Here is a 20,902-nt window from a genome sequence, read left to right as displayed (position 1 = left end):
GAGCTATTGTCGGTTTTCGATTTGACGGCTGGAAAAATTGGTGGTTCCCATTTTAATGTTTTAATTTCCCTCATTTTCAATATATAGGAATAGATATAGTAATATGGTTACTTTTAATGAATTCTACCATAAATTTAAGTTTTATTTCAAATATACATTTTACGATAAGTGATTTTTATATTTAATATTAGTTATAAGTGAATGCATAATAAATATAATTAATAATCAACGAAGAATATAAATAAAATTTAACAATGAGTAATTTCAAAAACTAGTATCATTCTTTTCTAATGGTCAATTTTTTAAGAAAATTTTTTTCAGTTTAAGAGAATATTCATTATTTTTTCAATTATATCCTTATATCTATCCATGGGCTGAGTTGTGGTATACAATAATATCATCTTCCATGTCTCCATTGGTGCCACTCCTTTAGAGATAGTTTATGGTAGAAAGGCTCAAGCGATCACCAAATTTGTGGAGGGGAGGTTCGAGTGGAAGCTGATGCAAGGGAATTGAAGAATCATGATGAAACACTAAATCAACTTGAGTATCAACTAAGGAAGGCTCAAGATCATATGAAACACTATGCTGATAAACTTAGGAAGTCATTGGTTTTAGAGGTTGGAGATATGGTGTTTTCGAGAAGCTACATCCTCATTTTCTTTGACCCTACCAAATCATGGAAAGGGCTTGCGAGATTAATTACAAACTCAAACTTTCTCCATCTCCCAAAGTGCACCCTACATTTCATGTATCTCAACTTTAGATGGTAGTTGGACATTATTCACCTGATGTGGTTCTATCTGTGGATTTCCAGAGATAGTTTGTGCAGGGAAAAAATATTTATAATTTAAAATTCAAAGCAAATGTTGTTAATTAGTTTTAGTTAACATTATGGTAGGTTAATTTAGTTTAGTTTTTATTTTCTTTCTTTCAATTTGTTTGACCGGATCTTTAACACTTTTGCACGTTATAAGTTGTTTTTGTCATGTTAAATATTTTCTGGTTTTGTGGACACGCAGTGGTGCACCAACAGTTATAAGTTATAACATTCGTTTATATACTTCTATCTTGAAATGAAAGTGTCACAGCACAGTGAAAACACCTTAGAGAGCGAGACATAAATGTACTTTAAATTCAATATCTCATGTTATTTCTTGTCACGAAAAAAATCCTAACAAATCCGCTTACAAGAAAAGTTATTTATCAACCCAAACTTGAGTTGTCGAGAAGAAAAATCAACTAACGGATGTGGACCCCACCAGGCCCATTATCTGGCATGTTTATTCTAGGAGAAAGAATGCCAACGTGACTTGGAGAGAGGAGGAAAACCTCTGGTATTGGAGTTGTAACTTTGGGGGAAATGTGCTACATCTAGGCATTTGATGCAGTTTGAAACATTTTCCAAACGAAAGTTGAATCATGTAGTTGCAAGGAAAGAAAGCCTTAAAAACACGTTGCAAGTCTGAAAATTTCAGTTCACATGGAGTAGTAAGTATTAAATTCTGGAACTTACAAAACCTGCCAAATGGAAAATTAAACTCCATGGTTTGGAAAATTTGCAGTATTATCAACTTGATAATGATGCTTGCTTTCCAAGCTAAGAAACTTGGGTCAATTGTATGACTGATTTCGGTCTAACACGGTAAAACAGTATCGATAGATTATCAAATATTCATACATTGGGTTCTTGAAACACAAACTAGAAAAGAAAGAAAACAAAACAGACAAGGCATTACAAACTAAAATCTATACATGTCTTCTTAAATTAGTGAAGACACAAGGCACGCCATGAGTCAGATAAAAATTTCACCCCAAGTGGCCATGATGAGGCATTATTGATAAACATTTAGAGAGGCACTTAAAATGGGCACCACCATCTTCTGCTTCTACTCTCCCTCTGGTTTGAAGAGGCATAAGCATGAACAGCATGCTGATTTTGCCCAGCCAAATAGTGACCACCCAGATGTCTACTCCCTTCAATCTGAGAGTTATTACCTAACCACAAGACAAGAACAATGCCCACTAGACCGACAATTGGAGCTGCAGCAAGAAAAAACCATCTTCCTCTACCACTTCTTGTTGCAGAGGAATTCGCAGTAGAACCTGAGCTCACAACTCTCTGCCTTATACCACCTTGACTAGTATCATCCTCTTCATTCACATCGCCTCCATCAGAAACATCGGAGGAGCTATCATCCGTTACTTCTATTTGCTGCCTCTCATGGATCACATTTCTAGCATCAATGTTCTGCTTTCCCTCTTCATAATCTTTATCATCAGTTGGAAGCTCATAACGACAAAGAGGGCATGAATTTCGTGCACTCAACCATGGCAAAATGCAATTAATGTGATAAAGGTGAGAGCAGGGAAGCTGACTTACTTCAGTGCCAAGTGCCAAGACATCCTTGCAAATGGCACAAACTAGTTCACCATGTTTCTCATGTTCCTTGCCAATGACTACATGCGGCAGATTATTCACAAAAGACACAGAAGCAGGAGGTGCTCCTCGTCTTGAGCTGTCATTCTCAGCAAGATGCTCAAGCAGATCTTCAAAACGTCTAACATCAAGATAATCCCCAAAGTTTGCTCTATGAGGTAAATCAACATCCTCCAAAGCATGCCAGGTATCCCTGATTATCTGGCTGAACATTCCCTCAGATTCAGTTGAATTAAACCTTTGTTGCCAATGAATTTGATCCCTGTCCTCACGTGGACTTGAGGTGAAAAAAATTGGAAGGCGGGCTGTGGCTTCAGCTTCCTCAGTCTCAGCTAATTCCCATTCTCTATCCTCCTCTTCTGCCTCCTCTCCATCTTCATCTTCATCTTCATCCTCGTCCTCATCCTCGTCTTCATCTTCGTCATCTTCGTCTTCATCTTCATCCTCATCCTCTTCATCTGTAATCCATTGGCTTAGGCCAGCATGCATAGGATCTATGTCAGTGTCACTATCAAACTCATCTCTTTCATCTGGTAAATTAAAGATTCCAGTGCCTACAAAACTACGTGCATCCACAGAGATATCAGAGTCACCTCCATAAGCACTGTGAGAGAAAGAATCAGTCTCACCAACCCTGTAGCGTCTAAAACTAGCAATTGATTCATTGTCACCATAAAGAGAATTCCAATTATCAAAACCATCACTGTCAGTGTCAGAGAGAACCTGCCTCCACCTTCTAGACCCACTAGGGGTAGTATGTGTACTAGGAAATTGCACTGACCAAGCAGAGGCATCACCATCTACAAGTTGATCATCCTCCCCATATGCAGGTGATTGATGTTGCCTCACAGTATTAACCATATGGGGGATCAGTTGTGATAAATTATTCTCCACGGATTCAGAACTGTTGTGTCTAAATCTTCCTCTAAGCCTCCTCCGTGAGCTTTGGCTAACTGTATGACTCCCATAATCTTCAAGTAACAAAAATTTACAATCACCACACACACCACTGCTAGCAAGATCACTTGCCATTTCATTATCAGGTGATAGGGCCTTTTGGCAATGAGAACACACTGCAACCTGGGCAGAATCAGTGTCCCCATGAACCTGTGAACTAGACTGAGACGATGCAAATGATATATTCCCAGAATTTGCAGCCATCTGAAACCCCAGACAAAATCCAGATTTTACCAAGACAATAATATATATTCAAAACAGGCAATCAAACAAGCCAGAAAATGCCAATAACAAGGCATCTAAATCAACCATTAACAAGACACAACACTAAGCAGTAATCCAAAGTCCAAACAATTAGAACCGATCTACATCTAAGAATGGCACAAGCAAACAGACCAGTGAGACCATCAACTTGATAAAATCAACCGAGTTAAGCTCACGAAGAAGGTACTCAGACACTGAGAATCAATCAAGTATCAAATGTGATACCAAGCACATGAAATTGCTTACAGTATGGGAGAGCATTTCAACTCCCCAAACACAGGTCTACTTGGGACAAACTTGATTTTGGAATAAATTTTGCATGTTTGGTTATAATGATTCAAAATCAACTTTGCTCTTAAAATCACGTTTAACTACAACTGGAAAATATATATATATATATATATATATATATATATATATATATATATATACACACACACACGCAATTTCTGTGCTAAGTAGAAAATTTTATAATACACAACAAACATACTTTCATAATAAAAGTTCCCAATCATAAACCCCTTCACTTCAAATTCATCTTCACCAAAAATCAATTTTACAAAATAAAGTTTATAACCGCTCACCCAAACACACAACCAGTGGCAGAGAGATGGTAACTAGTTCAATGATCCGCCTAACTAACTCGAAATGCGTATAATTGATGGAAAGAGGAAAGCATGCAAATTCAGGAATAAGTTAAACGCATTGTGAAACAATGTAACAAAAAAATAAAATGAAAATGAAAATGAGAATCATAAGATATCATGTATTCAAATCATCGAAGCGGAGTTACTAAACCACTACAATTACGAAACACCCAGAAGACGAAAATCGTCGATAAGAGTAAAAGCAATGTAGGGTTATCGTAAAGGTGGATTTTTGACGGCGTTAGATAGCGTAAAAACTGTGTGCTGAGGTGAGAAGAGTGAGAAAAAGTTACCTGAGAGAGCGAGTAACGGCGACGCGAAGAAGCAGAGAGTGGGATCGGCGAAGAAAGCAAAAAAAGATGTGAAATTTGAAGTGAGAAAATTGGGTTTGGATTTGGATTTGAATGAGTCGAAGAAGAAGAAGAAATCTTTTTCTTTCCTTTCTATCAAATCCTCAGCCGGCGACTCTGCCCCTCGTCAACACGCACCAAATCAAACGACGACGTTTCTTTCTTTTTCATTTTTCGTTTTTTTGAAGCCTTTTTTGTTTCCACTGTTCTACCAATGTCTAATTATACTACTATTCATTCACAAAATTTTCATTTCTTTTCTTTTAATAAATAATAATGTTCTGTTTACCTAAATAAGAAGATTTTTTCCCCACATTTTTAGTACCACTATTTTTTATTTCTTTAATTTTCTTAAGTAAAACGAGTGCTTTAAGTACTTTTTTTTTTTTTTTGGATTTTTCATTTCATTTCTTTTAATAATTAATAATGTTCTCATTTATCTCAATACCTAAAAAAGAAGATTTCTCCCACATTTTTAGTTCCGCTTATTTTATTGGATTAACTATATTTGATCCGATCTTTAGTATTTCCCTATTTCATTTTACTAACTTTTAGGTGTTATTTTTTTTATTTAAGTAATTAAGGATTTATGGTAGGTTAATTGAAATATGGAATGAAGTTAAAAAGCAATTTTATACTATCATAAATAATTATGTATGATAAATTTATTGATTTTTAGACTAATTATCTGATAACATTATATTTAAGAACCTAATCTTAAAAGATTCAAGAGGAGTAAATTAAACTTGAAGGTAAAAGGTCCAAACTCTTATTAAGATTTAGATCTATTTTAGTATTAGTAGCTCTATAATCTTTTGTGTATATATTTTTTCTTATTAAGGTATGAGAATGATGATTGAAATTATTAAGTGTAAAAGTATGGAAATGAGTATAAGTATTTTTTAAAATATGAGTATGGGGGTGGATAGTATCCTTAGACCTTACTCATTGTTGTCCATAGCAAAAAAACAATTTTGTTCTTTATATGAAGGTTAACATGGCTAAACAATTTCTAGGTAGTGTCATTCACAAACATGCCAACATTCTTTTATTTAATTATAAATTATATATTAATGAGTGGATCGAAATTACTTGAAAATAAGGAGATCAAATTTATAATAAAAATTGAAAATTAAAATTATATATTTATAGAAATTATAAAGATCAAAAGTAGATTTAAACCTATTTATTTTTCTTTAATGTAACTTTGTTTATTATTTAATTTTCTTATCATCTTATTGTAAAAAAAAATTATACTATCAATCAGTGAAAAACAATCATATGTAAAAAAGAGTCAAAAGAAAATCATGTAAAAAATATCTAAAGTAAGATTTTGTTTATATAATTGTTGTAGAAGTTAACAAATATATTATATTTAAATTTTATAATTGAATGATAGCATTAAAAAATATTATTTTTAGTAAAATACTTATTTATTTCTATATAAAAGATTTTTTTTAATGAGAGATAGTTTTTATTCTACATGGATAAGTTATCCTACATATTTAATTTTAAGAAAACATTTCCCTTAAATAAACTTTTTCAATAATCAATTTTCTTTATCTAGTGATTATAAAGTCTACTCCAAGATATGGGAGATTAATCTGATGCTTCCAAGTTCGATTCTGTTTATATTTAAATAATGTTTAACTAACAAAAATCACATCTTATAAATATAGATTAATTTTTTATTGTCAATTTTAGGACACTATCATAGAAAGAAAAATCCTTCAACAGTTGATAAAAATGTTTCTGGACTAAACAAGATTCCTTGCCCCAAAGTAGGGGGAGTATTATATTAACCCAATCCACTACGTCTACATGGTACTGGCCCAAGAGATTCACACAACACAGTGGATCACATCGTACAACCAAACAACAGTACATTTGCATACTGAGTTATAATTGAGCCTCTTTTGTTCAAAAGAAAAATCTAAAACACATTTTTTTAAAGAAAAAGTGCTTACCCAAATTTTAGAAATACTTGAGTGAATTATTTTTAATAATTAGGAGACAAAAGAAACAGAAAAATAGTTTTCTTTAGAACAGTTGCTGCGAGAGGATGAAGTTTTAAATTTTTTTTTTATATAACCAAACATAAATCAGTTTCTACTTATGTAAAAATCTCTGAAAATTTTAAAAAATCAGTTATTTTAAAATCACTTTCTTTGAAAGCCTAAGCAAACTACCAAAATCATAAGACCAAGCATGCTTTGGTTTTTGTCAACCTCGATATCATAATACCAAGCATCTTTGAAAGATGAGGAAAAGGGGTCCTTGGATCCCAAAATTTCAGTTTATATGAGAGAATCTTTCAGTGCTGAGATTGTTCTATATACACATACATGTCTGGCTATGGATCTTATGCAATTAACTTTTTAAGCACATAGATGTTGGTCATGTAGCATTTTCTTTTCGTATTAAAGTAAAATATGAACACTTTTTTCAAAAAGTACCTAGCATCATCCGATTATAGTTACCTCCATTAATTGCAGTTCAATTTTGAACTTTAAGGGATCTAGTTCCATACATGGTTACATTTTGTGTCCTACCAAAACCTGGTGCCAGTGTTGAACTACGTAGAAAAGATCTTTCCTTTGGATTTTGAGTCTCAAAGCTAAGCCAAACAATTATATTCTTCACAATTGCTTCGTTTAATGGGAAAGGCATCACTAAAGTTGTCACATGGAAAAGCTTGTTGAGAATTACTAATATTAACAATAAGAAATATGACAGATACAAATAAAAAGCACTATTAATTTGGAAAGAATTTAGTGAAGAATCATAGGTGTATGGTACTGACTTATGAAAATTCATTCAATCTATGCTTCAAGTAGGCTTTGCTTCGCTGGTTGTCTTTTGAGTTGAGTTGTCACTTAACGCGTATGACCCTTTCTCTCGTTTGATTTGTCCTTGGTTCACAAAAATAATAACTCAAAAAGGTTACACTTGGAAGTTCAGAAAATTTTAATAAAATAGAAAAAAAAACCATAATATGGTATACCACATAATTATTATAACAAAACTTCCTATATACCAAGGTTGAGTTACATAAACAACCATTTGATCATATTTTTACTTTTCGGGAGAAATGAAGGAATCGATGGACCATCCATCCATAATTACCTTTTATAAACATTATTGCCTTTCTCATGCAATAATGGAATTATGAGAAGAAAAAAGGAAAAGAAAAGAAAGGCTAGCCCGCCTGAATAGTATGAAATGTTATGCCTTTAAAGGTTCTATCCCTACACATGATATTTCACATCTTTAAAGTTAGATAACAATAATAATAATAATATGGTATCTTTCAACTACTAAATCAAAAATCAAAAATTAATTTTACTTATAATATCGTGTTTACTGTTGACTTGACAAGTTTTAACATAAGATAAAAATTGAATATTGATTTTTCATTAACTAAATTGTTCTTATAATATATAAGTGTAAAATATTTAACTGCCGTATCAACTCATCATATTAAATTAAGTAAAATTTAATGGTTAAGAACATGTAGATATATTGATTGGTTAACGTGTTTGGAAGATTTTATTTATTTTTGTATTATTGAAAATATTGTCATCAAGCTATTAAGGGTAACCGATAATTTACTCAGTGCAGAAGAAATATGTTGGACGTGGCCTAAATGAAGGGGACACACACCACACACATGTTTGTTACAAGTTAAAAGCAACATTTATTTTTCTCTCTCTATGAGTGTTTCTATATCTTTTTGGGACACCATTCTATTTTCATGTCTTAATCTTTTATCAGAAAATCTGACTAATTATATTTAACTATTTGTTTTTTTCGTTTAAGGGTGAAATTTGATATCTTATTTAAAAAACTTGAGTTCATTTATATTCGAACCAATGAGATGCTATGACATGTGATTAAGAAGCAACCGTTAATATTAACATATTATATGGTTAACATTTCATTTCATGAAGCCGGAAAAAAAGCAAGGAGAAGAAAAAACAGAGTTGGTTGGGTGGCAGTTGAATCTCTCCTCGTTCTGGTTTTGTGATCTCTGAGGTTGTTGTTGTAGCATGGCGTACAGGAGAAGGCAAGGTATATCCAGGGCTTCCACCTTCAAGGAAGAATTTCATCCATCATTGGATGATGTTAAGGATTCTGATCTTGACAATGCTTCTCCATCAATCTTCTCATCTTCCTCTTCTTCAACATCATCTCTCGCTGCTCAAGCCATCAAAGCTTCTTCTTCTCATCGTCAACCATCTCTTTCCTTCGCCTTTTCCCCCTCCGACCATCAAAGATCCAAGGTATTGGATGCTCAATATGCCTTCATTTGTTTTAGACCAACCATTGTATCAATGCTTTTCATCAATTTCCCATTATAACTTTGAAACTCTTGATTTCATATATAGATACCGACTGATAGATAAATAGATAGATAGACAGATAGATAAATATACAGAAAGATACAAACAAATGGATAGATAGATAAATAAAAGGTGAGGATGTGAAAAGAGAATAGATAATTTTAAGGATTCAATATTACAATGATGAATCAAAATTGATTCTGGACAATCTTAATCATTCATGTACGATTAAAGGATCAAGATCAACTCTTCTCACCAATCTTACATTTCACTTGATATGACTTATGTGTGTATATAAAAAGTGAGAGTGTGGGAAATATTGACTCAATTAACATATAATATATGTAGTTAATTCCTCAAATGAATGAATGCAGAGCTTTGAGTCTGAAGGGAATGACAACTCCAAGGCTGCTGGTTTCTGGGGTGTGATTGCGCAGAAAGCCAAATCAATTCTAGATGATGATAAGCCAGCTCCACAACATGACATCATCAGGCCCCAAACACTCAAATCGCACTCATTTAATACCTTTACAAGTCCTGCAACTCAGGTGATTATTGTCATGTATAATTTGGCGTTTGTTCACTCGCTATTACGTTATATACAATGCATGAAGATCTGATATAATATGATATGACGCTTATATGAAACATAAAACTTAAGGCTCTTGATTTTGGAATGAATATGCCTGACATTTTACTTTTCTAGTTGGACTGGAATCAACTTAATTGTGTGTATGTGTGTGTTTTTTCTTTGGCATGCTTAGAACAACCCTTCACAATTCAAGCCTGTGTATGAATCCCTCGACTGCAACAGAAAAATGGACAATCCTAAATTTCGGAAGGGGTTGGATGCAATCACTTCGTCCCTCAATCAACTAGGTGACACTTTTGAGAAGGCTTTCGAGGTAAACAATTTGTCTCTATCTTACTTCCATTTTGCGGTTGCTTTCTCTACAATTCTAGTTGGTCTATAGATGCAGGTTGCCATTTATGATTTATCATCAACACAATCCAGAAATGTTAGGAGCAGCCACAATTTTCATATCATTTCTATATTGGTTAATAATGATTAATGACTGAATTATTAGATATGAAGGTGTATTATAAATTGGTTAAATTACTAATAAACTGATAACAGATTATTAGTCTGTTGATCAATCTATATATATTATTAACCAATAGTCTAACCACTGTTATGGTTTGCAAATCACTGAGTTAAACACAAAATATAGCTGCCAGCTGTTGATAAATTTATCTGAACTCCATGTTTCAACAGTACATCACATATTCATATCCCAAAGAAGGAATACTGAATACAGGCAGAGTTTCTTGTTTAGTTAGTTACTCGGTTTTGTTTGGTAACTGGCTCACTTACTTATTGCTAATGCTTGATATATCACTTTCTCCGATTCAACGCTGCTTTTCTAATTTCTTCAGGAAGGCCGAACAATGATGGAGAATAAGACAGCAGACCTGAGAACTCAAATTAGGCGAAAAAGTAACTCTGTGGACATAAACCAAACTTCAGATATGAGAAATCCACTACAAGAAGCAGTCCAGACACAGACTCAATCTAGCCATGAAACAAAACTCAAGGCATCACGCGACGTAAGGTGGCAACTATGCAATCATGTGTTACTGCCCTCACTGGTTCATGTAGTGAAGGCATACAATGTCTTATATAATATTGGAGTTGTTAATGGATTTTAAGTTAGCATAAGAGTGATCTTATTTCCATGTCAAGTCATTAATTTAAATTCAGTTCACAAATGGCCTTGAAGAAACGGGTCTACTTCTTAAGACTTTGGCTACCTATAGGCATTCATTCATACTCAATGTAGTTGTAGGAAGCACAGTTTAACTTTTGCATTTGATTTTGATTGTGGACATAAAACTGAGTATGTGATGGTTTTTTATTTGAATCAAGATGTTTTGGTTTCTTCATGTGACCAAAGAAACATAATTTCATTTTGATCCGGTTGCAGGTGGCAATGGCTACAGCTGCCAAAGCAAAATTACTTCTTCGCGAGCTAAAATCTGTTAAAGCAGATTTGGCATTTGCCAAAGCCAGGTGTGCTCAACTTGAAGAAGAAAATAAAATACTCCGAGACCGAGAGGGCAGTGAAAAGGGACAGAACCGTGAAGATGATGATCTGGTATTAATTAGCTTGATGTTTCTCTACTTCAACTTTGTGTTTATACATCTAGAAGCACTCACATTGACATGGCAAAATTTGAAGTGTCCTATTATGTCATGTGGTGTTATTGGAAAAAAGCACAAGTAGCACTAGAGATAAAGTAAAAATAGAATATATAAATTATCTTATGAGTTGGTTTTATAGGATTAAATTAGGTCTAAACTTATGCTTTTAAGATGGTATTAGAGCTTTTCATATATCCATCATTATAAAAATGGTCTTTTACCTTTTTATTCACATATCAAACCCAATAATATTGAATCAGACAGAGTATATTGGAAAAAATTCAAGTGAGACTAAAGATAAGGTCAAGATAAAGTATACAAGTGAGAAATAATTATCACCTTATAAGCCAATTTTGTAGGATTAAATTAAGCTCAAATTTACGTTTCTAAGATTAATAGTATTAAGTATTGACATGAGTATTGTCTCTGGTATCCTTTATGCATGCTTCATTCATAGGTAGATGCACGCACGCACGTATGCATAATGCATCATGTACATTACTCACTACCTTGTTTTGAGTTTTGCATGAGTTAGAAACTGAACTCGTCTATATTTTTGTGAGAACCTCAGATCAGGCATCAACTGGAGACACTTCTTGCTGAGAAGGCTCGTCTGGCGAGTGAGAATGAGACATATGCTAGGGAAAACCGTTTCTTAAGGGAAATTGTGGAATACCATCAGCTGACTATGCAGGATGTGGTGTATATAGATGAGGGCATGGGAGAAGTCACTGAAGTTTACCCTGCAGATGCTGCTGGCTTCACACGGTTGTTATCTGTCTATCCACGCTCATCATCACCACCATCTCCTGATGAGGTTCTTCTAGCCCAAACTCCACCGATGTTGTCAAAAGAAATATTTACTGTGCCGGAAGAAGAAGATTACAAGAGTACATCAGATGATGAGGCTCCTTCAACTGTCTCGGTTTCTCCACATACAAAATGATACCTTTCTTATTCTTTTCATGGTTTAGCCTTAGAAGAGGTTCTCTTGTTTTCAGGAAAAGTGCATGCTTTGGAACTTTTTGTTTTTTTTTTTCTATCTTGTTGCAAAGTGAGGAAGAGTGGGGTATATGAAGAGAAAGCCATATTTTTTGTGTTGTGTATGACCTTCCTTTCATGGTAAGGTTGGTTTGGCAAATGCCTTTGTATTGACTGATCATAATTTTTTGGAGCTGGATGTATTACGAATATGACAAATTCAATTAACATTTTAAAAGTATTTAAGAATAGGACAAATGAGTTATCATATTTCACATCAATATATCAATTTGTCCTCTTGGTCTACGGAGTACTGAAAATGAAAACCAGGGTCGAGCGAATTCTCATGCAAAACGCTTTATGAAAAGAAAGGAACGATGCGCTAATGAAGTGAATTTGTCATAAAATAAAGTAGAGAAATTCTGTAAGGTAATAATAAACTAACTCAATCATGAGAGTGTACATTGTTCGAAACACTTCAATATAAATCCTTATGTGGTTCTGCTCAAGGGATTCAGCTACCCTCTTTGAATCATGATCCGTTGCAGCAAATTATTTCTGACAATGTAACTCCTCTAATTCGATTCATCGTTTTCTTATTCATCAGAAGGACGACATGCATGCATTTGAATGAATTTAGCATCTGCGAAATAATTACATGTTCTGTTTTAATAGAAACATCACATAAAATATGTATCTAAACTTCTGAAGGTATACTCGCTTAAAATTGTTCATATGATTGGAAACTTGGTATGTTGACCACTGAGTGTAGGGATGACAAAAATACATGTACGTGCAGGTATCTGTAGGTAAAATTTACTACAGATATTAAATGCATAGGTTAATTGGGTGCTTGCGAGTATCTGCAAGTAAAATCTACTACGGATAATAAATGGATAGGTTAATTGAGTACATGCGGATAATGGAGACGGATAATTTTTTACCTGTTTATAAATGGAGCGGGGGCGGGTATGAGAATATTCATATCCGCAGGTACCCGTTTAATAATATTTATTAAATATTCTAATTATTCTTGTACCACATAACCCTAAAACTACACTCTCTCATCTTCTTTTCTTTTCATAAAATTACGTTGGATGTAATTTGATTAATTTTCTAGCTTTGAATGAACCAATAAGATTTGTATATTTTAAGTTGTTTACTTTCATTTGAAATTATGAGATTGAATTATTGTATCTTTGTAATACGAGACTTTCACTTGTATGAGATTGATGTATTTTAAATTATTAATTATCTTGTATTTTTATTATTATTTCAACAAAATTAACGTTAAATACTAGTTCAAAATCAACATTGAATTTTTATTTTTAATATAAACTTAAAATTATTTGTAATCTAATTTTTTTAATTTTTTAAAAAAATTTAAAATATCCATAAATATCGATGAATATCCGTGAGTATTCAAGAAATTCATGAATACATGTTTAATAGATACTCGTGCGAATATAAAGTAAGTATGTGACCAATTTTCATTAACAGGTTTACTATTACCTGCCCCCATTGCCATCCCTAACTGAGTGGAAACACTTCTTGTTATGTTGGTGCTTAATTTTCTTAACATTTTAAGATTATGTTTATGAATTTAACTATAGTTTCTATATAACATAAACTAAATTCTATAATTTCAGATTCTATAAATTCAGAAATTTGTCAATTCTTAAGCATAAATAATTCGGCTATATGTATAGGTCGAGGAAACTGTAACTCAAGTCATTCGACAGGTTACTGCACATTAAATGAATTAAATCTGGCATTACTATAATTTTACTCGTTTTTAAGAGGCAGCTGTCATTGACATTGATTTTGATCCAAGCTGGTTTTAGGACCCATCAACGGTTAGAGTTGATTTAAGTGTAAACATATCCTAACCCATTCAGGGCATCTATTTATAACCAGGCTCGAACAAATTACGGACTTACACTTGCTTTCTAATACCGTGATACACGGAGATCAGCAATACATTAACCTTGTGGTCCAATTGACTATTACAAAAATAAACTAGTATCCACAAATTTAGTACATGAACCGAAGTGAGATTTTTAATCATAATCTGTCCATGGGCAACACTCCTTAAGGTGTGCTTCAGAACCCACAAAGAGAAATTTGAAAATAATAAATGTTTAAAATTGACACTTTGATTCGCACTATATCACAGAATCGCTATGTAATTAGGAGAAAGACACCTTCATTCCTTGCCAATGAAGAGTCTCATTTAATTATATTTTCAATCAACTTCCTAGTTTACAGGGTCACTTAGATACACTCATCCTTTTACTAGTACATTATATGAACGCATGACCACTTTAATTCTATTCAGCTGCATTCATCTTCTGAGTATCCCCACGTTGCCTCTAGAGCATTTTACATGTGTTGCTGTATATTATACGATTACCACTGCTGCTTTGAAAAGGTAAAGCTTCAAAGCAGAAAAAACTTCCTGGCTTGTATTTATATATTATTTCAGAATAACTGGAAAAACAGGCTAGTAGAGCCGTCTCCAAATGACCTAAGATCTGCGGGTTTTACCAAAGCCCTGCACAATGGGCAGGTTCTTTCTCTCTCAAACCTGGCAAAATAAGATAAATCAGGTGCCAGAAAACACATCTAGAAGCAAATGTCCATTACTAAATAGCAAAAAATTCTTAATCATGTTAAATTTGATATAAAAGACAAATAATATCAACGATTCGTCGGATGGATCAGTAAATCTCATATTCTACATAAAAGTAATTGAACAGTGCAAATGTAAAAGCAGGACACCTGGTGTCAACGATCCCTATCCATATATTTGGGTGCGTGAGTGAATATAAAAACAGGATGTAAAACCTGATAACCTCAATACTAAAATAGATTCACAAATCATAACAAATTTTTTAACAGACAAATATGAAGCGACATATATAACTATATTAAACCTAAAGATTGAAAATTCACATACTGGTAATCAACTGTTGAGCTAATTCTACTCGAGTGCAAATGACATTTACAAATCATTAAGCAGACCAGTACAAAAGAAAAACAACAGCAAAGCAATTCTCACCACTCTGAGACACAGTCTTCACAGAAAATATGTTTACAGCGTAGCAAGATTGGGGCATGCATCTTCTCCTGACAAATAGCACAAAGATCACCAGCTGCATTGACCTGCCATCAGATGAATTACTTACATGAACAACTTTCTGCTCCCACGCATGCATATAGCAGGCTATAAAGTTTTTAACAGACTAAAGTGTGCAAATGCCTATTGCTAAAATAATTGCAAATTCTGTATATAACTAATAAAGCAGTAATTTGCAGTGAAAACGGACAGACATTGAGACTTCAGTGATTGATTGACCAAATCCAAAATCAATGTTCAAAAGAAGATACACAAAGTACCTGCTCTGATGTTGCATAAGCCCCATAGTGCATTTCTTTTCGTGACAATGCCTTCACTGCAGCAAAGAAGGATTGCACCTGACAACCACGCCACAAGGTAAGATAAGAACCACTATATGCAAATGGATGCAACCCACAGATAGTTGACAACAAAAAACTGAGTACTTCATCGTGTCCACAAAAAATGATGTCATTATAGTTAGGGTCCCCCTTTTTCAGGAATAATTAAACAAACAGTAAATTAATATGCATTATACGAGAAAAGCTTCTCCAAACATCTCACTTCGGGAAAAGCTCTTCATTTGCGAGATTTAAAAATCATTTGGAAGTTTAAAAAATCAAGATTCTGAACCAAAAAAAAAATCATTTTCATCTTTTTCTCTGGATAGATTTTTTAGCTTTAGCAAAGAGCTAATTTCTACGGCTAACATTTTCAGCTTGATCCAACTCAAAAAAATGGAAAGCAAAAAACACAACTAGTTTCATATTTATTTAGTTTAACAAACAAAAGAAGTTAGCAGACAGAAAAAGATTCAAATAAATCAAAATATGCACAAACTGGAATAACTTTAGGGTTGCAGGCAGATAAATGTAATACAATGGGTTGAACTTGAATATTATTGTTAATAATTTAAGATTAAGGGGCAGAGAGAGACACTAGGGAGGTCACTCTTGAGTCTTGACAATCTACACTCAAATAAAATAGAATCCACATATATTTTATAAGACCAACACACCTTTTCAACAACAGACGTGAGTTTAAATGTTAGATACAATCCTGTCATCAGTGATGAAAAGAGGCTTCCATATTCTTTGTTCAGGAAGAAACGATACCAAACTGGTGTTGGCAACAAGGCACGGTAAAGCAGGAGGAGGTATTCAACTAAAGTCAGCATTTGGCCCTGACACATAAATGATAGTACCATCAGAATACAATGACATGTTAAAGATGATAAAAAATCCTGAACCAATAACTCTAGGAAATGTTACAAGAGATGGCAGAAACATGATGACCATAATATAACTAAAGAAATGAGCCATCTAAAAATGTTCTTCTATTCCCCCAACAGAAACGATCAGCTTCAACTTCCCTAGTGCTTCAAAATTTATTACCTCACCTGTTTACGATAATTTCGGCCACGGCTATTCTTGTAATACATCAACAATATACACTTGAATACCATTGCAGCCTGGCGCACTAAAGTATCTGACATTTTAAACCACAAATGGCAAAGCAATGAGGTTAATCATCCAATGAGTTTCAACCAAAGAATAAACAAATAATTCCAATATCAGCAACAAGTAAGAACCCCCATCACAAAAGCAGTTCCGTGCTAACATGTTAATTGCAGGCATACATCAGTTCGACAGAATTCAAACCAAAATGAATAAAAAAAGGCACAATTCATGCTTCAACAGAAGCATGGACAAAGGATACAAATTAGTCGCCCAGTTAAAACCCCTCTGCTGCTAATAGTGCCATTGTTAGTATAAATCATTCTAAAAAACTCAATTGCAAAAATATTCAATTGCAAAAAACTCAAACCACAAACCTAACTAGAAAGGAAGACTTCAAGAAAGACACACACATTTAATCTTTTTTTCTCAACCACTCGGCAGCATGACAATCGCAAAGTTGACATAAAAATAACAAGCCATCAACATCAAGCAATTAGCAACCTAGGCAATCGTTTGGGGTTGGAGAAACACACCATTCACCATGATGATGAAAAATAACAATCCATTAACATCAAGCAATGAGCAATGTAGGCAATCATTAAGGGGTTGGAGAAACACACCATTCACCATTATGATGAAAATCGCGTGCCAGAAAGGCGGTATATCCTTAGGAGGAAGCATGATCAAGGGATACATTAGATCATCATTTTGATACCACCAATAAACGCCAACGACATGAAGCGCGAACCCAACAGAAATCCCAATCAAAACCGGTATCTTCCTCTCTCCCTGCACCCACCAAAACAAACACCACAATTCTCAATCTCAAACACTAAAAACACCACATTGCCTCCCCACCCACAAAAAAACAAACGAACCATCACCTTCAGCGCAGTTTGTTTCCTCAGAATATCATTCGACTTGAAAAGCACAGCAGCAATCCAAATGGTCACAAAAAACCCTGCAACAACAACGTCAAATCAAAAACACCCCTTAAAAGGATTCATCAAAACCTTTCACCACAAACAATCCCTAACAACGTCAAATCAAAAACACCCCTTAAAGTGATTCATCGAAACCCTTCACCAAAACCGCACCTTGCAAATGCTGCCTGATGAAGACCACCAATAGAAGCAAGGAAAACGGCAACACCTGCTCAATCCACCTGGCGGCATGCTGAATGTCATATCTCTGGTAAGACGAATCCCTCCCTACACCATCGGATGCCGCCGCCGCCGCCGAGGCGGTATCCCCCTCGGCGTCGCCGCGAGGCGACGTCGAGGCCAACACGGCGTCGTTTCCCCCGGCGAGAGGGGTAGTTTCGTCCTCCCTGGGATGATGCTGATGATGATTGTGGTGGTGCTGCTGCTGCTGCTGCTCCTGCTCCGCGGAGCCGATGATCCTAATGGAAACCTCGCCGGCGTCGTTGTTGACGGCGTCGGGGGTGGGGTGGGTGTGGTGGTTGGACCTGGGGGGGAGGATGCCGGAATATTCGAGGAGCAGCGAGAGCGGGGCCTGGATGATGGTGGAGGGGGAGAGGATGGCGGAGTAGCGGCGGGGGGAGGCGGAGGGGGAGGAGGAGGGTCTGAAGAGGTCGGCGTTGTTCCCTTCCATAACCCTAATTGGGAAGCATGAAAGAGGGGTTAGGGTTAGGGTTAGGGTTAGGGGGAGTGCGGAGTGGGTCTCTGCTGTGGTGTGCAGGGAAAAGCGCCACAGAGAGAGGAGAGGGTAAGGGAGAGAGAGAGAGAGGATATAAGAAAAAGAGAGAAGCAACCATTTCGGATGCTATACTTCCTCTCTGCTTTATCTTCCCCGATTCACATTTGCCATTCGCTACTTACTCCTCAATAATATCTACTCTAATCTAATCTAAATTCTAATCTCTATTTCCACACATTAAATTTTAAAATCTTTGTATTTATGATATTTTTGGATTTCTACTTCTTTTCACTTTTTTTTTTTTTTTGCTTTTTTAAGGAAACTACAACTTTTATTTATTAAAATATTTTCAAAATAAAATTAATTTGCTCTGCAAGATTATGTAATTAATCTTACAAAATTAACAAATTTTGATTTTGATCCTTGTAAAAAAAAAAAAAAAAAAACATCTTTGTTCTCCGTCTTATAAAATTAGAATCGTTGTTTTTAGTCTTTTTTGTGATTATTGTCAATTACTTTTTTTTCGTGTCCATAGATATAATATGTATAGTATTTAAAATTGGCAATTAAAAGACTAATTTATGCATTAGTATTATTTTTATTAGTTAAATATTATTTTAGCATAGACAATAATCAAATTTGAAAGCAACATGTAACTATTTTTTATTTATTAAAAGGTTAAGTGATCGTACTAAGCGTAACTCATGGCTATTAGTGATATAATGTTGGTGTTTGTCACTTTTAATTCTTTTTATAGATCCTTAAAATAGATGTTATTAATCTACATTAAAATGATCAAGGATTAAAATAATGAATTTAGATTTTAGATAGATGAAAATTTTAAAAAAAAATTACAAAGATCAAAATCCAAATTTAATAATTTCACAAAGACCAAAAATAATGTTTATAAATTTTAGAAGGATACAAACAAAGAAAAAAATTTACAATGATCAAAATCAAAAGTCACTTATTTGACGTGAATTATAAACATATTTAAGTTAAAATATTGAGATCAAAAGTGAATTTAAGCCTTAGAGATAAAAAATTAAAAAATATATATATTCTAACGAATGATTGATATTTATTTTATTATTAAACTTCATTTGTATTTTTTTAATTATTATTTCAAAATATTATGAACTTAATGTCTTGTCACATAAGTTGTGACATGTCATGGATCAATGCTAAAATTTAACTGTGAATGGAGATCAAATTAACAATGGAAGCAAAATTTTGTATTTTTTTTAAATTTAGGGGATTAGGGAAACATTTGATACATGAAAAGTTTTTACTTTCTCAAGAATTAAATGTCAAAAATATTAGTTTTTCATGTTGGATTTGTTATTTAAAAAAAAATATTTCTAGGAAACATTTTTTCTCATGAATGGTTTTTACATAAGTTTTCAACAAAATTCGTTAAACTTCAAATCATACAAGTAATGTCTCCATAGTTTTAGTGTAAGATAGTATTACAACTAATTTTAGATAAAGGATATGATAGTCTCTCTCATGGTCTTTAAGTTATTTAAACACATAGGCTATTGCTTTCCATTTTTGCATAAGCACTCTTCCTAAATCCATCTTAGAGATATCACTAATCACCATAAAAGGGTTCATTAAGATTTGGCAAAACTAAGATAGGTGTAAAAGTAAACTTATCTTAAGTTATTTGAAACTATTCTCGTATGTTACATCACACATAAAGACTTGACTCTTCCTAATCAACTTAGTTAAAGATAAGGCCATCCAAAAGGAATCGCTTTTAAACCTTGTATGGAAACTAGGTAATATAACAATCTAAACACATTGAGATAAGAGTGATCCAGAGATTTGCACATGTGTGAGACTATAAGTTGATGATGACTTAAATAAATTAATTAACACTACCTATACCAACAAGATGCACCTATTTTTTGACAACTCATTACTCAAAAACTCTATGTTTAGGCATGCTTGACTTAAAGCTATTTAAGGATGGATAGCCTTCTAAAAATTTTTCCAAAAAAATGTATGAGTGAGAGTGAAGCATGTTGAAAAGTCTTATATTGATTTGTAAGGGGTAGTCGTTGATCCTAAAGGCGGTCAAACATTTTAAAAAGGACTACTCATAGAGGATTTTGATTGATGGAGGATTCTAACTAACGAGTAGTTGTATGAAGTGTCATGAAGTGAAGTCACTGAAATGTTATATATGAGATGTGTTATAGGTAAACCCAAGAAACTCCCTATTTATATAATTGACTTATAGGTCTCTTATTAATAGTTTGTATATTATATGATTTTACCTAGTTGATACCTTGCTTTACTAGATCTAAACTTCTAGAACTAAAGTCACTATTTCTTCATTTTAATTATACCATATTATAATTTTCATTCCTTGGATATATGTGTAATCACTCTCAACTTTCATTTTTTATTAACTACCTACCAACAAAGAAAATATAAGGAATGACACATATTCACAAAAATCAAAAGAAACT

At 33.8% G+C, this 20,902-nt stretch overlaps 3 protein-coding genes across 3 annotated transcripts; 1 reads left to right on the top strand and 2 right to left on the bottom strand.

Moving 5' to 3' along the window:
- Positions 1–1,630: 1,630 nt before the first annotated feature.
- On the bottom strand, positions 1,631–4,832 carry LOC109788959 (RING/U-box superfamily protein). Its single transcript, XM_020347823.3, has 2 exons — positions 4,602–4,832; positions 1,631–3,601 (listed from the first exon to the last, which is right to left on the bottom strand). Exon 2 carries the CDS (start codon positions 3,599–3,601, stop codon positions 1,862–1,864), a length of 1,740 nt encoding a protein of 579 aa, XP_020203412.1. The 5' UTR covers positions 4,602–4,832; the 3' UTR covers positions 1,631–1,861.
- Positions 4,833–8,450: 3,618 nt separating this feature from the next.
- On the top strand, positions 8,451–12,426 carry LOC109788956 (heat-inducible transcription repressor). The gene is made up of 6 exons (XM_020347820.3): positions 8,451–8,941; positions 9,376–9,549; positions 9,766–9,906; positions 10,439–10,609; positions 10,987–11,157; positions 11,776–12,426. The coding sequence occupies exons 1-6, from the start codon at positions 8,708–8,710 to the stop codon at positions 12,148–12,150; spliced, it is 1,266 nt and encodes a 421-aa protein (XP_020203409.1). The 5' UTR covers positions 8,451–8,707; the 3' UTR covers positions 12,151–12,426.
- Positions 12,427–14,189: 1,763 nt separating this feature from the next.
- Positions 14,190–18,601, bottom strand: LOC109788957 (RING/U-box superfamily protein). The gene is made up of 8 exons (XM_020347821.3): positions 17,861–18,601; positions 17,648–17,724; positions 17,384–17,552; positions 16,703–16,791; positions 16,322–16,486; positions 15,585–15,662; positions 15,247–15,350; positions 14,190–14,772 (listed from the first exon to the last, which is right to left on the bottom strand). The coding sequence occupies exons 1-8, from the start codon at positions 18,375–18,377 to the stop codon at positions 14,667–14,669; spliced, it is 1,305 nt and encodes a 434-aa protein (XP_020203410.1). The 5' UTR covers positions 18,378–18,601; the 3' UTR covers positions 14,190–14,666.
- Positions 18,602–20,902: the final 2,301 nt, after the last annotated feature.

The sequence above is a fragment of the Cajanus cajan genome, chromosome 4, assembly GCF_000230855.2.
Source record: "Cajanus cajan strain Asha chromosome 4, NIPB_CcT2T_4, whole genome shotgun sequence".
Classification (NCBI taxonomy): domain Eukaryota; kingdom Viridiplantae; phylum Streptophyta; class Magnoliopsida; order Fabales; family Fabaceae; genus Cajanus; species Cajanus cajan.
This window is presented reverse-complemented; position numbering and strand designations above follow the sequence as displayed.

Excerpts from the sequence above, each read along its gene's own strand:
- LOC109788959 (XM_020347823.3), bottom strand. The coding sequence starts at position 3,601 with ATGGCTGCAAATTCTGGGAATATATCATTTGCATCGTCTCAGTCTAGT.
- LOC109788956 (XM_020347820.3), top strand. The coding sequence starts at position 8,708 with ATGGCGTACAGGAGAAGGCAAGGTATATCCAGGGCTTCCACCTTCAAG. Across the intron at positions 8,942-9,375 it reads CCGACCATCAAAGATCCAAG|AGCTTTGAGTCTGAAGGGAA; the intron begins GTATTGGATGCT and ends GAATGAATGCAG. Across the intron at positions 9,907-10,438 it reads CTTTTGAGAAGGCTTTCGAG|GAAGGCCGAACAATGATGGA; the intron begins GTAAACAATTTG and ends TAATTTCTTCAG.
- LOC109788957 (XM_020347821.3), bottom strand. The coding sequence starts at position 18,377 with ATGGAAGGGAACAACGCCGACCTCTTCAGACCCTCCTCCTCCCCCTCC. Across the intron at positions 16,792-17,383 it reads TTTCATCATAATGGTGAATG|ATACTTTAGTGCGCCAGGCT; the intron begins GTGTGTTTCTCC and ends TTAAAATGTCAG. Across the intron at positions 15,663-16,321 it reads TCACGTCTGTTGTTGAAAAG|GTGCAATCCTTCTTTGCTGC; the intron begins GTGTGTTGGTCT and ends CGTGGTTGTCAG.